Source organism: Typopeltis vanoorti, chromosome 5, assembly GCF_054136105.1.
Source record: "Typopeltis vanoorti isolate ZY-2024b chromosome 5, IOZ_Tvanoo_1.0, whole genome shotgun sequence".
Lineage (NCBI taxonomy): Eukaryota > Metazoa > Arthropoda > Arachnida > Uropygi > Thelyphonidae > Typopeltis > Typopeltis vanoorti.
In genome coordinates, this window is record NC_143553.1 from 130,189,331 (window position 1) to 130,205,528 (window position 16,198).

Consider the following 16,198-nt stretch of genomic DNA (forward strand, 5'->3'; position numbering starts at 1 on the left):
GTCCCATCACCATTAGCTGAAGATAAGATCTTATAACACTGTGTTGGATATTGTGTCATTTCAGGATCTTTAAATTTGCAAATATAGCTGTTAAATTCAATATATGGCATTCTTGTGAGTTACCAAACAACCTGATGCTTTTGTTAATAGTGTGAAAGGCTAGGCTGGATTTCCAAGCTCACTTTTTCTCTACAACTTTGATATTTTCTTTCATGCGAAATGTCCAAAATTGTGAACTCCTACATGAAGTAAGGAGATTCTGGCTCCATTGTAAGGCCTTGATTAGGTCACATATAAACTACTGTGCACAGATTTGGTCACCTGGTTTTCAAAAGGATGAAAAGCTATTGGAAAGGGTCCAGAGACAATTAATTGGCTAAGGTAATTTCCAGTCTCTGGAATGCTGAGTATAAAGAAAGTTTGAGAAAATGCAATTTGCAAAGTATAGTGGAAAGGAGGAAGAGGGGTGATATGAGAGATGCATAGGTTAGTAAGGGGTTGTTATGGGATAAGCGTTCAAGAGATTGTTTTTCCCCCCATAAAATGATGGGAGATTGGGGGAGAACAAGAGGTCATTCCTGGAAGTTATATAAGGAGAGTAAGCAGGGGAATGAAAAGTAAGATTTTTTTTCATGGAGAGTTGTGAATGCAGTGTCTGAGAGCATGTCTGCAGAGAATTTGAATGTGTTTAAGGTGCAGTATGATGAACTGTGTGTATGACAAAAGGGACCTCCTAGATGAGTCTAACTCCATGGGGTCTTGGAGTAATAATAATGCTTTTTACTAGTGTTGAGAGAAGACATGATACAAATCTCTACTAGAAGAACTTTCAACCTCCTTTGATAAATCTTCAGACTCCATGGAGGCTTAGAAGTAATACTAATACTAAGATATTTCTAGTGGATGGACACACATTCAACCTTTTTATGCATTGTCTAGATAATGCTTTCTTTTAATTCAAAGACTCTTACCATGAACAGAAACAAAGGCTAGCAATGGAATCCTCAATTTCACTCCACTTAGAAAATATGCATACGGAATCTTCTGAAAAGATGGGCAATGAAAAATACCACATGAATTCAAAAATACAGTTACATTAAGTATATTTTCCTTGTCTGGCCAGCTTCTATCCTAAAATCTATTTCACAGCAGAAATTGAAAAAGATATTTCCTTGTAGAAAGTTTTTTTGCACTTGTTTACAACATAAATTATACTAGACAAGAAATTTAATCCTTTACCAAAGTGTAAACAAAAAACTCATCCACCTGCTCTTACACCTTTTATTCTCCAAAGATGGGTGGAGGTAATTTAGTCCTGTTTAATTTTTTCCAAAAACAGTAGACAGCCATCTCCATCCTTGAAGCACTTATAGACTGTAACAGTGAGTTCTACAGTAAATTTTCTTGAGATGTGATGTTAAATACCAGTTTCTGGGAGGGAAAACTGCATAGCTCATGACAGAGACTGACTAACTTGAGGATTGGTTAAAGAAAGGCTTAGGAAAAAAAAAAAAAAAGAGTTCTAGTTGGCAACTAGAATCAAAGAAAAATCTTCCATTCTTTGGACAGCCTAGAATTATGGATACAAATGGCATTTCCACAAGGCTATAGCCTCATGATTACATCTTATAAAACTGAAAATTACAGAGGAATAAGTTTCATTAGTTAATCTTAATTCCCCAGTTGGAGAAGATAGCACAGCAGTATTTATAAAAAAATAAAATAAAATAAAATAAATAAAAAATTGAAACTTGTATTTAGGCTTTAACTATGGCCCCAAAAGTTTTGGAACCATTTGGTTTTTGTCAAAGAAATGAGGAATGAAAAAGATAAAGATTTATATTTCTGCATCAGCAATTATCTCAAAATTGGAAACAGCTATGAGAAAAGATAAAATCAACAGAATCACAAGGTATATTTGGAATGGTATACAAAAAAATCAATAACAGGTTATTTCATTCTCAATAAAGAATGGAGCCAGAAAATCATAAATAAAATTTTGACATCTGCCACCTTCGACGGAGATCATATGCCTCTTCTAACCACCTATATGAAGGAAAAAAAAAAAAAAGCTGAAGTTGGGAATGTTGCATCAGACTAAAAGCATGAATTTCAGTTTCAAATCAGGTCGAAGAATAGGAAAACTTTTGATCCCCAACAGTAGGAACAGCAGAAAAGATGTGTGGAAGAACAAATGAAAGCAAAAAAGGAAAAGAAACATGCTGGTGGTAAGAGAGAGTAAAAAAAAGCCTTTTTGGAAGTTCATAAAGACTAGATCAAATGACAGAACTATTCACAATCATATAAAAAAAGCTATGAAAAATTAAATAACAAGGATGAATAGCTGGAAATTCATACATAAGTTAGAAAATTACTCTTGAGAGACATTTGTGACATTATGATTAGGAATTACATAGAAAAAAGAATTCAAGAACATCAATCATACATTCTGCACAACAAATCCGATATATCTGGATTGGCTCAGCACAGGATAGAGACAAGCTACAATATCCTCTGGTACAAGACTCGCCTTCTACACAGATGTCGGTATAAATTTGAATGCCTATTCAAAGAGAGTGCTGAGGCCTTACTTCAACTCTCTAACTTGAATCAAAATGACTGTATATCCTTATCAAAAATATGGGAAAGTTTAATCAGGATAACACATTAATTTTTTTATTTTTAAATTGAGACTTAATTCCTACATTAGTCTAATGTTATTTATAAATTAAGAATATTATATGAAATTGTGAATTAATAATTATAATTTAATCATCACTCTGATGAAATTTTTCCTCTCTTTAATGCTTAGCAATGTAACATCATGCTGCTCATTCTACTTTTGAATGATCGATTGTTGGTATTCCACCTTGTTAAAAACTGTTCCTATGTAGCCACTGAAGACAGTCTGTTAGTTTCAGACTGAATATTTGGCAAATATTAAAATATCCTTGTGTTAATGTGCCTATAATTCCTAATAAGTTAGAAAATATTAATGAGAAAGAAAATGTGGATTAATGAAGAATAGAAGCAGCAGCAATAAGGAACCAGTTTTTTCGTAGATGCAAATCATGATTACCAGAAGATAGATTAGGATGGCGCAGTAATATTGTTTTAAAGATCTGTTGCACTAAGATGAAAGCCATTGTGAAGTAAACTGGAATGAATATGGAAGACAGAAAATAACAGGGAAAGAGATCTAGCAAAGGTTGAAGAAGCATATTAAGGAAGAAGAATGCAAAGTCTTCTTGGATAGATTAGTTTGTTTGCTTGTTGAATTGATCATGACCAGAGATTCTGGCAGATCAGGACTAAAATGGTTGTATGACATCTTTAAGATGATCTGGAGAAAAGTGATACCTGATGATTTGATCATGAGGATTGTTCCAGTATACAAGGGGGGGAGTACCCCAAAATAACTGGAATTAATTGTTATTTAAATTTATTAAAGCTTATACCATATTCTAGTCTCCTTCAAAGTACTCTCTATGAGAATCAATGCACTTGTCACAACCTTTTTTCTCATTGCTGGAAACAGTTCTGGAACTGCAACTGGAATACTATTATGGCCTCCAGCTACTTTTCTTTCACTTTGTCCGTATCAACAAATCTCTGCCCTTCCATGGTTTTCTTTATCCATGGGAATAAAATGTCACATGGAGATCAGGTGAGAAGGGAGGGTGGGGAACAACCGCCATGTTGGCTTTCATCTGGAACTATTGGACAGACAAGGCCATGTGGACTGGGGCATTATCATGGTGCAGCAACCAATCTCTGCTGCTCCACATTTCTAGCTGTTTTCGTCGCACACTATCACAGTCTTCAAAATGTTGAGATAAAAATGAGATTAAAAAAGGCACAAGGAGTAATCACTATAGAAATAATATTGTGTAAATGTGCAGAAATTTACGAAAGGATAATGGCAACAAGAATGAGGGATAAATATGAAGAAGGTCTAAGAGAGGAGCAGTCTGATTTTAGAAAAGGGAGATCCACTGCTGAATTGATTTTTACTGTAAGAGAAATTAGAGTAATGAATAGTCTGTGTCGTTGCTAGTTTTCTTCTCAGGAAATGGAAGTCATTACTAACACCATGTTCCAACAAAGATGTACATAAGTTCAGGTGGAGAGAAGACAAGAAATAAGGAAAGATGCATTGACTATGTCATTATGTAGTGATATCTCCATGTTGGTTCAAGATACCAGAGTGTATAGAGGATCTGAAAGTGGAAGTAATCATTACTTAGTACTAAACAGGATAAAACTGAATATCCGATTGAAAAGAACAGTATGCAAAAAGTTTTAAAACCAATTAAAGTTGATCAGTTTTTACAGGTAAACTGTAGACTCAACCATATAAACATTATTGGGAGAAAAAAAAAAAATTAAACAGATTGAAAACAAGAACCAAATTTGAGTCTCAGTGGCAAATGCTGAAGAAGACATTGACTGATCCAGCTATTTGATTTTTTATGGTGCAGATCATATGGTAATTGATTAGTAGGACAATAACAAACATCCATGCCCTTGGTGGGATTCGAACCTGTAACCTCTTGATAAGGTAGAGTGGATACAATAACCACTTGGCCAACCAGGCCGGCTATAAGGGTAGAAAAATAGCAATCCCACAGTGGACACAAGAAGTTAAAGAAGCATTTCTAGAAAAGAAGAAAGCATATCAAAAGTTCCTATCAAATAAGTCAGCAGATGCCCTAAAAGAATACAGAAAAAAAAAACGTAAAAGAGCTAAGCTATGTGTAAAAGTAAACAAAAAAAGTCATGGGAAGACTGTCATGGTAAGAGTATACAAAATAGACATCATGAAGGCAGAAAATGTTCTGGAGGCTATCAAAAAAAAGCTTAGAAATGGAGAAAAGAGTACCATGAAAGGAATTACAAACAAAACCAAGGCCTAGCAATGAGCAAACCTTTATCCCCAGTTCTAGCAAACATTTTCCTGGAAGATTTTGAAACGAAAGCCATATCGTCCTCTCACTTAAGCCGAAACTTTGGAAACATTATGTTGAAGACATTTTCATTATATAGAGTCACGGAGACACATCTCTCATGGATTTTCTTCATCATCTTAACAACCAGCATTCTAATATAAAATTCACTGCTAAACTAGAATGAAATAACTGCCTTCCATTCCTGGATAATTCTTACACGATGCTCTGATAGATTTAAAATCTCTATATATACAGAAAACCCACTCATACTAATATATCTGCACTGTCATTCTCATAACTTTCCACCACAAAAGCTTGGAACTATTTCTACCTTAGGACACAGAGCATGCTCTCTTTTAAATGAACCAGAATGAGCTCCAAAAAGAAATTAATCACCTTTCTCTTATCTTTAAACAAAATGGATATTCTGAAAAAAAGATTAAGAAATTTCTTCTGGATCCTCCTAGGCAGTGTACTACGGAAACTACTGATTTTAAAGGTAGCATCTCAATCCGTAACATTAGTTCAGTCTCCAATAAATTGGCTAAAGTCCTTACAAAATACAACATCAGGACGTTTTTCACTACACTCCCTAAAGTTCGTTCTCTTATAAGCCATCCGAAGCCTATTCATCACAACCTGAAATATCCAGGTGTATACAAGTTATGGTGTGATTGTAATATTCCTTATTTTGGACAGACTAACAAATCTATTGAACTACGTATAGAGGAGCATAAGAGAAACATCTCCTATAAAAGATCACATGCATCTGCGCTATCCAGTCATGTTCTTTTCTCAAAATCCTCATGATGATCTACAGAGTCATTCGGTTTGCTGGGATAAATCCGAAAACATTTTTCGATGCAGTGATGAGTTTGAAAGGAAAATTGTGGAGTCCAGGGAAATCCTCCTTAATCCTGAACATTTGAACAGCAATTTGTTCAATACAACTTGTTCAATACCGGTGTTCACGAGAACTTGCAAGCATGCATGCAACAAACAATAGCGCGTTAAATAGAACAACTTGAAAAATATAACGTTTTCTGTGTCAATTATGTATTGCATTTTTTGCCTGTAATTCTCAGTTTTTTGTAACTTCAACTTTTATTATTGTGTTCTACCTTTAGTGGATACCTGATGAAGGCTGTAAAAAGGTTGAAACTAGTTGTATCATTTTCATTAAAACTTAATATTTTATCTCGGTTTAAAGTCATTAAATATTTATTTAATGTACTATAACAACCGAGTAGAAGCTCAGGAATACACGCGCGCGCGCGCGTGCGCACACACACACACACGTGTGTGTGTGTGTGCGCGCGTGTGGATATATATATATATATATATATCCATACTTGAGGTAGAAAAATCCATTAAAAACTTGAAATGCGGAAAGGCAGCTGAAGTCTATGATATTCGACAGGAAATGCTCAAATATGGAAGTATAAAAGTCATGCAGGGGCTACACTGCATAATTCAGAGCGGTTGGTCAGAAGGTTGAATCCCAGATGATTGGAATAGAGCACTAATAGTTTAGATCTATAAAAAGGGGAATAAAGCTGAACATAAGAATTAGAGGAATTTCTCTACTAAGTGTTACAGGTAAGATTTATGCAAGCATACTTGAAAAGAAGCTGAAAATCTATGTGGAGATTCAAGTCAAACAGAGGTTGTGTGGATCACATTTTCACTTTATGATAAATAGTTGAGAAATCATGGAAGTATGATAAGCATCTATACTGAAGTTTTGTAGATCTGGAAAATGCATATGACAGGGTGCTGAGAGAAAAGCTTTTCAACAGACAACATGGGGGGGGGGGTAAATAGAACATTATACAGAGCAATAGATGGTCTATATTTAAGTTGTAAGTCAGTAGTTAGAACTGAAGGAAATACAGGAAGATAGTTTGATGTAAAATCAGGGATAGGACAAGAATGCACATTATCTCCATTCTTATTCATGATTTGTGGAGAAAAGATGGGATTATGGGGGGGGGGTTAGTGAGCCATTACGTATGTTCAGTTTTTTGATCCTGTATTATTCGCATGTTTAATCCAATGAAAAGTGGATTTGAGGAGAAAGGATAAACCTATTAACACTGAATTCAAAGATGTGCTGATAGTATACTTTAGGAAATATATATATCGGGAAAATGTGACAGCAGCAGAGGGAATGAATAACAACGATTTCTTCTGTGGGTTTGGATTTGAACTGAGAAGAAGTTAGGATTATCTGAGACAATCATCTTAACAAATTTAGACAATGAGGAAATTACTAATACCAATTCTTTGAACAGTAACTATGGAAATATCTGTCAAACATAATTACAACAGAAACTGAATACCTCTGTGAAAGTATGGAGGGAACTGGTAAGAGGTCATTAATCAAATTTAATGCTTTTTTTGTAATGGGCCATGGATTTCTAGAGATGAACAGCAGCAAAGTGATATCTAAAGAAAAAAGAAATGAATTTCTTATAAGCTAAGGAAGCAATGACCTGTGATATGATTATTTCAGACAAATTATGGAGACTACAACTGTGTTAGGAATAATTACATTAATTTCCTGACGTTTAGATTAAGATTAGGCTAATCTTAATAGTAATGATGGTCTAAAAATCCCAAGAATATGGAAGGCACACATTCTATCCACATAACCTTTCTGTCTAAGAGTTAACTATAAATAGGACTGTATAATCCAGGATCTTAGCTCTAATATAATAACTGATGTTAAATTATTATTATTACACGATTCCTCCAAGGAGTCCAAGACTCATCGAGAGCACCTACTCTACAGCTCTGTTTCCACCACTCAATCCATCAACTACAATGAACAGCAACTACCATCATCTACACCAACGCTATCTACCACCCATCACCACCACTAGTATCTTCACAGACAATCACAAACATCCATGCCCGCAGTAGGATTCGAACCCGCAGCCTTTTGGCTGGAGAGCGGATACACTAACCGTTCAGCCAACCAGGCCAGAATATTATAATTTACCATGCTAGATATAGCCCCCCCCCCCCCCCCCACTCATTCCAGTTGTCTTTCTTTGATGATCTTTCCTTCTCTTAATATCCACTCAGTGCTTAATTTTGTCCATCTCTCATCTGTTAATGTAAAGATGGAGATGGCTAGCCAGCCCATCACCATTTACACATTTTACAATATCCTCTACTCTGGTCATCTCTCTAATTCTATTATGATTTTAATTCCATCCTTTTCTGTTATGTGAAGTACTCTTCTCGACAAAGCTCTCTGGACAACTTTTGTCTTTCCGTTTTTTTAGTCATTGCTATGTCTTACTTCCACATGTAAACACTGGAGAAGATATTAAATAGATTTTACAGGTAAATCCACCTAACAAATAATCTTTATGCAGCTTCCTAGTGCAATTCTATTTTTTTTTTTTTTATGTTGTTTTTCCTTAAAGCTCACTAACTCTTTGAGGTAAATATAGCTATCAACAATTTCGACAGTATCATTTGCTAATTTTAGTTCAATTTGATCTGATTTTTTCATAAACTTCAATGTTTTACCTCAAGCAAGAAAAAAAGGTTTAAAGAACATTACCTGCTTTCCTCTGTCAATGTCATTTTATGATTTTTTGCAGGCAAGGATAACATCTGCAAAATGAAAATGATTTAGATCTATTCCCATGATACATTCCTAAAGACTTCTAATAAATCAGAAAATTTTAGTGTTTCAGATCTCCTTTTCTCACTCTTCTAATCTTTCTTTCCCCGATGTTTTAACTTCATATTCACTGTTGAATTCTAATATATAGTTTCTAATCATCTGATATATTTTGCTGTGATGTCCTGTTGTTTTAAGCTGCTCATTATTATTCCTGAATGATATAAAGAATCAAAGGCTTTCTCAGAATCTACAAACACTAAATATGCATGAAGATTATATTAATTTATTTTGTTTATTATTAGAGTAATGGTATGGATATGATCTATAGGGGAGAACTTTGTTCTTAAGTCTGCTTGTTCATATGGCTGGGCATCATCCAAGTCTTACGATTATATTTAAAATAATGGATACAAAAATGCAAATACAAAAATAAACTCAGTCTATAGTTACTGATATCATCTTTGCCCTTTTTATATATTAAGAAAATAAATTTTATGCCTCTTTTTTTCAGTCAAAAGAAAAGAGGCATGAAACAGACAGGATTAGGGAGATTGGAGGTATCACTAATTTGGGCCTGAACCTCTGGTGAAAAAAAAAAAAAAAAACATCAAAGCTAGAGGTCTGCTATTTATTTTGGTTAGAGATTAATAATAGATAATTAAAACAAAAATAGTATTAATGATGGCAATATATGAAATAAGAGCTGACATTTTTACATTCTTGAAGTGAGGGATTGCTGGAGAACTTCAAACAGAAATTACTATTATCATCATCTGAAGACCCCCTTCAGATAAGATAGCAATGAGTCAAAGACTCATTGTGGAAGGGCTCTTTGTCATACATAGAGCTCATCACACCTGCCTTAAATACAATTAAATTCTCTGCCAACATTACACTATGGCAATGCATTCCGATCATTCAAAACTTTCCATGCAAAAAATCTATTTCTAACTCCCTTGCTCACACCTTCCTTATACAGCTAAGAATGACATCTGTTTGCTGAAGAAATCATTGAAATGATCAAAGATATAACAAAGAAATTAAGACATCACTTTTGCTGTAATAAAACTATCTATATGAAATTATCCTCAGATGATATTATAAATAGAATATGACTTTGATGTATGCATTTTATTTTATTTTTTTCACTAGAGGTCAGGTTAATAGAATAACTGTTGATCAAATCATTCTCTTTGACATACTGTTTGAAATGTAATATTGCTTGTTTTCCACCACCCCCTCGTGTGTGTGTGTGTGTGTGTGTGTGTGTGTGTGTGTGTGTGTGTACATACTTCAGATGATGATCTTAATATGAAGGTTGAAACGGGAAATTAATTATTTTTAACACAGTTGTAGTCTCCATAATTTGTCTGAAATCAATGCTGATCACTGTATAAACACTAAAGGAAAGGACTGTGATATAACTATGCTGAACATAACTGGGAGATAGCATTATTCCAAGACACATTCCATCCTGTTTAAAAAAAAATATTATATGGGTATCTCCATGGAGTCAGAAGGCTCATTATGGGAGACCAACACTGACCTTTATACACAAAATACCTATCATATACTTCTCCTTAAATTAATTCACTGTAGGGCATTCAGAAATAATTCTGATAATCCATTCCACTTACTCACTCACCACTCTCCAAGAAAAAAAATCTACTCTGCACAAACCTTACTACCTATACTCTTACACAATTTCAAGAAATAACTTCCATTTCTTACTCTGTTCATCATGTATCAAAAAATTTCCTTTGTGTCAGTCTTATAGAAGCCCATTAAGAGTTTCTGCCATGCCCCTCTTTTCTGCCTATCAACCTAAATTTTGCAACACACACCTTAAAATAAATTATCATAGGGTACATTTCAGCCTAGTTACTTGTCTCTGAATCCTCTCCATCACCTCCTGATCCACAAGAAAACCAGATGTCTAAATCTGTGCACAGTAGTTAAGATGCAGCCAAAATCATAGCCTTATAAAGAGAGATAACTTCCCTATCTTTACTTGCAATTTTTTGAAACCATCTTGGTAATCCTTTCTATATTACCAACTTCTGAAACATGTCTTCTGAACTTCAACTCTGTCCACTAGTATCCCCAAGTCCCTAGCCCAGTGTTTCTCAAACTTTTTTCGATTACGGAACACTTCACAAATCCGGAAATTTTCACGGAACACCTTGGTTATTTTGTAATGTATAAATTAATAATTACTTGGTAATTTAGCTGACTTTTTATTAATCAATAATTGATAATAAATTACTAATTAATAATTAATTAAACATCAATTAAACCATCATTAAATTAATTTGTGTTGACAAATTAATTTAATGATGGTTTAGTTACAAATTCCAGAACTTCTCGCGGAACGCCTATTCACCTTCCGCGGAACACCGGTTAAGAACCACTGCCCTAGCCTCATCAGTTTTTTGAAATTGGGTACCATCAATGCGACATACAGTAAGTAACCTTTTCAACCCAAAATACATACCCTTACATTTTGCAACATTAAACTAACAATATTATTCTTTGCCCGCAATGCCAATCTATTTAAATCATCTTGTAGGATATCTATATCACCTTTATCAACTATTGCCTTTCCTAGTTTTGCATCGTCAGCAAACAACTGAATATTCTCCCCATTCTTAAGTCTTTCCAAACATTATTAATATACAAATTAAAGTAGTAGTGGCCTTAATACAAAACCTGGAGGCATCACATTAATCATCCTCATTTGTCTAGATTCCACTCTACCATATACTACTCTCTGGTGTCTGTCTGTCAGCCACATCCCTATCTATGATACCAGCTTCATATCCATTCCCATTTGCTCCAACATTTGTAATAGTTTCCCCATGCGGTATTCTGTCAAATGCTTTTGCAAAGTCCAGCAGTATTATGGTGTAGCCATTTATTTCCTTTATCTGTCACTATTATAAAGAGTAAATTATTAAAGGTAGGACCTCCCTTTCACAAAGCCATACTGCCCACCAAGTATTGTATTCCTATCCACCCACTGCTGAATTTTACCTTTAACCAATTTTTCCAATACTTCAACCACCACTCCTGAGATAATGATTAGTTTATAATTTGCTACTTCTGTCTTGGAGTCACCTTTATGTAATGAAACTATCTTATACCCTCTTTCTACTCCCTTGGAACCTGTCAGAGACAGATTGAATAACTTCAGAGGCACTTCCAATTCTCTTGCACATTCACACAGCACAGCACACAGGCCAACATGTCATCCAGTCCTACTGCTGTATTCACATTGATATTTTTCAATATCTTGAGCAGCTGTCTGTTCATCCACCTCAATTCTGATATCAGTGTGTCACACCTCCACCTGGATGATACAACTTTACAAAGTGATCATTTAGCAACTCAACTATTTCTTTTGATTCTATTTCATACCATCAGCAGTGATTAGAATCATTCTTTCACAGTCACTCATCTTCTTATATGCCACAATGAAAAAAAAAAAAAAAAAAAAAACTTTTTTTGGATTTACTTTAGACTGCTTAGCTAATTTTCTCACACTCTGATTTTACCTTTCTTACCATACTATTCACTCTTCTTGCTTCACTTTGTACTGCCCGTGTGTATGCTGATAATCTTTTTCTTTATACCCCTTCACATTATTCCTTTTTCTCTCTCTCTCTTTTTTTTTTTGCAGCTCATGCTTTATATCTCTACTCATCCACTTATCTCTACTTGGTTTTTTCCTCTATGGGTATGCAAAGTCAGATACTGTTTTTCTCAAACAATTGCTTGACAACTTTCCATGCAGTAGTGACATTGTTTCTAGGTCCTCAAGCCATGGCACTCTAGGAAGAGGATTGTAAGTTTATTATAATAACAACCTGCTTTATAAATTAAGGGGATAAAAAATCCCATATTATTTTACAGCCAGTATGCGAAACTCTGAGATCGAAAACTACCATCTAAGAGTTTCATGCCGAAGAACTATCAGCGAATCCAAGCGTAAGTGAGCACCTGGTAGTACAATACCAAGGCAACTCAAAGCAAAAGGTGGAGCAAGCTCCCTCACTATCCTTGATATTTTCTCATAATGTAAAACACAGCTCCTAGGAGATGTAATACTGCCTTACATTATGAGGAGAGATCACGACTCAGACTGGTTTTAGCCTTTTTTGAGGTCTCATCAGTGAGTAGGTAGACGTGGATGAGACCTCAAAAAAGGTTGAAACTGGTCTGGGTAGTGACCTCTCCTCATAATGTAAGGCAGTATTACATCTCCTAGGAGCTGTGTTTTACGTTATGAGATCAAGGATTGTGAGGGAGCTTGCTCCACCTTTTGCTTGAGTTGCCTTGGTATTGTACTACCAGGTGCTCAGTTACGCTTGGATTCGCTGATAGTTCTTCGGCATGAAACTCTTAGATGGTAGTTTTCGATCTCAGAGTTTCGCATACTGGCTGTAAAATAATAAGGGATTTTTATCTCCTTAATTTAATCAACTTGGCCAGAAAAAATAGTCGTTTGGCTTTTTAACCTGCTTTATAGTTCAACAAACCATTTCTTGACAGTAAAGTCCACATATTTAGTAATCTTCCATAACAAGACTGCATGGTCACTCTCCAAAACTGGAAGCAGACTGTTTACCTTGGTTATGGATACGTCTTCTGATGCTGTTACCAACTCATCACCCTCAAACCCCTAGTCCCCTCCATGACAGGCTGTTTCAAGTAATTATCCCTTAGTAGCTATATAAATTCCACTTCCATCTTGCTATGCACCCTTTTGCTCTACAACCAATGTCCCCATGGTTGAAAGTCCCCATAATTGCTCATTCATTGTGATAATCTGCCAATGTATGACATTCACATATTCCAATAGATAGCAGATAACAATATTTTGTCCTATTGGCCTCTATTCTGCCCCAGATACTCTCAAATGAATCATCTCCCCCCCCCCCCGACCTAAAATCCTCTAACTTTTAATTTGTTGGTTTAATGTTTTTCAACTATCATCAGCAATACCTCACCTCCTGACCTATCCCCCCCCCCCAAAAAAAAATACAATACCTATTCTATCCATTTTCTCAACAGGTCTCACTGACGCCTATAATTTTTGGCCAACTTGAGATGACCAATGCCAAAAACTCTTATTTGTAATACTTGTTGGCATTTGTGGATGTGCATTTCAACATCCCTTCAGACTTACCCTTGTGTGTTGGTAATGACACATTTGGATTTGTAACCTGCGAAACTGCTCATTTCTGTATACACACTCATTTGTCCGAGGGATGACTAACCCAGATTGATTGCATCCCCTAAATCCTTTGTTTTCCTGATTTTGCACTTTCAACCTCTCAATGAACAACATTCTCTCTCCAAACTTTCTAAAGCTATTTAAATGTCATCCATCAGGCATATGCAAGTCCTGTCATCAATCAAATTCACTCCATACATCTATAAACTGTGCACAATCTTCTAATTGACTCATTAGCAATCATGACCCTTCTCAAATCAGTCCTCTCATACCAATGAAGCATGCTCAAAATCTTTATTTTTCTCACTTTTCTTTTTCACTTATATCACCAACTCTTATATCATCTCTCAAATCATTCATGCCTGCCAAAGCAAGCAACTCTTTCACTTCTCTCAGCAAAACATCTCTACTAATATTCTTCATCTTAGCACCTGGGAAACATGCTTTCTTCACTTTCTCATTAAGTATACTCCTTGTCATTAAATCTCTATACAAACTCTTATTTCTTTATTCCCAGTTTCTCACTCTTTCATACTTTTCTTTCTTTTTACACATGATTATCTTTTTCCCAGTTACTTTAGCTCACATTTTTTCATGTGAAGGATATCACGTAAGCATGCCATTAAAGTATATGCGGAGAGAGAGGATTTTGTTGCTACAGAGTGAGTGAACTTCAGTTTGCACACCTATATTGCATATGATGTGCTGATGTTGCCTCAGTACTTCCGAGATGGCCAATTTAAACCTATGAATCCTATTTCAGTTATCTCATGAAGAATATCCTCTTTAGAGACTTAAAAGGTAAATTATACATATACCTATATTAACCGAAAAATACAAGGGGACTGAATAAAAAGAGAAGCATAAAAAATTAGAGAAGAAAGAAAAGGGGGAAGGAGCAAGTTTCTCAAGAAATGGAGAATATGCTGCTGGCTGATGAATAGCAACTATGATGTTCTCATAATTGCTGTTCATTAAAATTGGCACAATTAAGTTCACCAAGCCCATTTTCCTCTACACATTAAAACATGACATGATTACACTCATTTACAGTTCAACTTCATACTCAGAATAAACTTCTTTACGAATCCCAAAGGAAGCATTCTATTGCTGTTTTTTAAAACAACTTCCGTTCATATGAAGTTCTCAAAAAGTACTATCTTTGTTTTGAATATAATGTTAAGTTTTTTTTTTCCCTTTCTTTCTGACTTCCCAACAACCAATCCAAAGCACCTGCTTACCATATGTTGGGCAACCTATTTTTGGATTACAATAATTAGAAGAAAAACAAGATTTGCAATAATGAAATCTGAAACTATCCAAGTTTCTCCTTTAAAATCAACATAATGATGAAAACAAATATTAAAAGGCATTCTGATGCGTCAAGCTTGATTGTTTAGAACTTACCTTTGATCCTTAAGAAACGATGATGCATCATGAGATATGTCTCCAACTACTTTCCTATCCTTTGTATTGTACAACCTCAGACGTCCAGTAATGTTGCCATAGAGTAACTAAAATTTAAATTTTTAAAATTAGCAATAAATACCTGCTGCAACCTATCAAACTTACTGTTTAAGAGGTAAAAGTAACTGATCAAAGTATATAATAGGTAAAACTAGGCCTTTTGTCAGAAATTTTTCAGGATGCAATGCATTAACAGTTTGATTGAAATACTAGGGATGAAAGTTTAGCTTCTTTTTTCAGTAATTCAAGTATTCAAAGCACAGAAATGCCAACTATGTTTTTATTTCCCCTATCACACAAAAAGTTGTTCACAAAATATAGCAGATCTCTATATATTCAAACAAAATAACTTTTTTTTTTTTGTGCCACAGTTAAGAAACTTATCTTTGACAGGAAAGCATTCTAGACTTAAGTAATAATGCTTAGTTAAAAATAATTAGCATTTGAATATTTGTGGTTGAATCATCACAAGTTATATTATACGATAAAGAGCCAAGAGGCTATTTTTTTCCGGCGGCATAAATTAAGTTAAGGGGATAATAAATCCCTCATTATTTTAAAGCCGGATACAAAACTCTGAGATCGAAATCCAAGAGTTTCATGCCGAAGAACTATCGGCGAGTCCAAGCGTAAGTCAACACCTGGGTAGTACAACACTAGGGCAACTCGGAGCAAAGGTGGAGCAAGCTCCATCACTATCCTTAATATTTTCTCATAATGTAAAACGCAGCTCCTAGGAGATGTATTACTGTTTTACATTATGAGGAGAGGTCACTACCCAGACCAGTTTCGACCTTTATTGAGGTCTCATCAGTGAGTAGGTAGACCTGGATAATACCAAGGTTTAAGTGAACCGAACTTATATATACCCTTACTATACGAATTGCCAGACCAGTGTACCCA

The 16,198-nt window shown here is 35.0% G+C and overlaps 1 protein-coding gene across 1 annotated transcript in view; it reads right to left on the reverse strand.

Moving 5' to 3' along the window:
* The window catches only part of LOC150106813 (WD repeat-containing protein 91), a 324,316-nt gene that overhangs the window by 72,091 nt on the left and 236,027 nt on the right, over positions 1-16,198 (reverse strand). Inside the window, exon 12 of the mRNA XM_090392727.1 lies at positions 15,236-15,342. Within this exon, the coding sequence (XP_090248853.1) occupies positions 15,236-15,342 (107 nt within the window). The remainder of the gene's footprint in view (positions 1-15,235; positions 15,343-16,198) is intronic.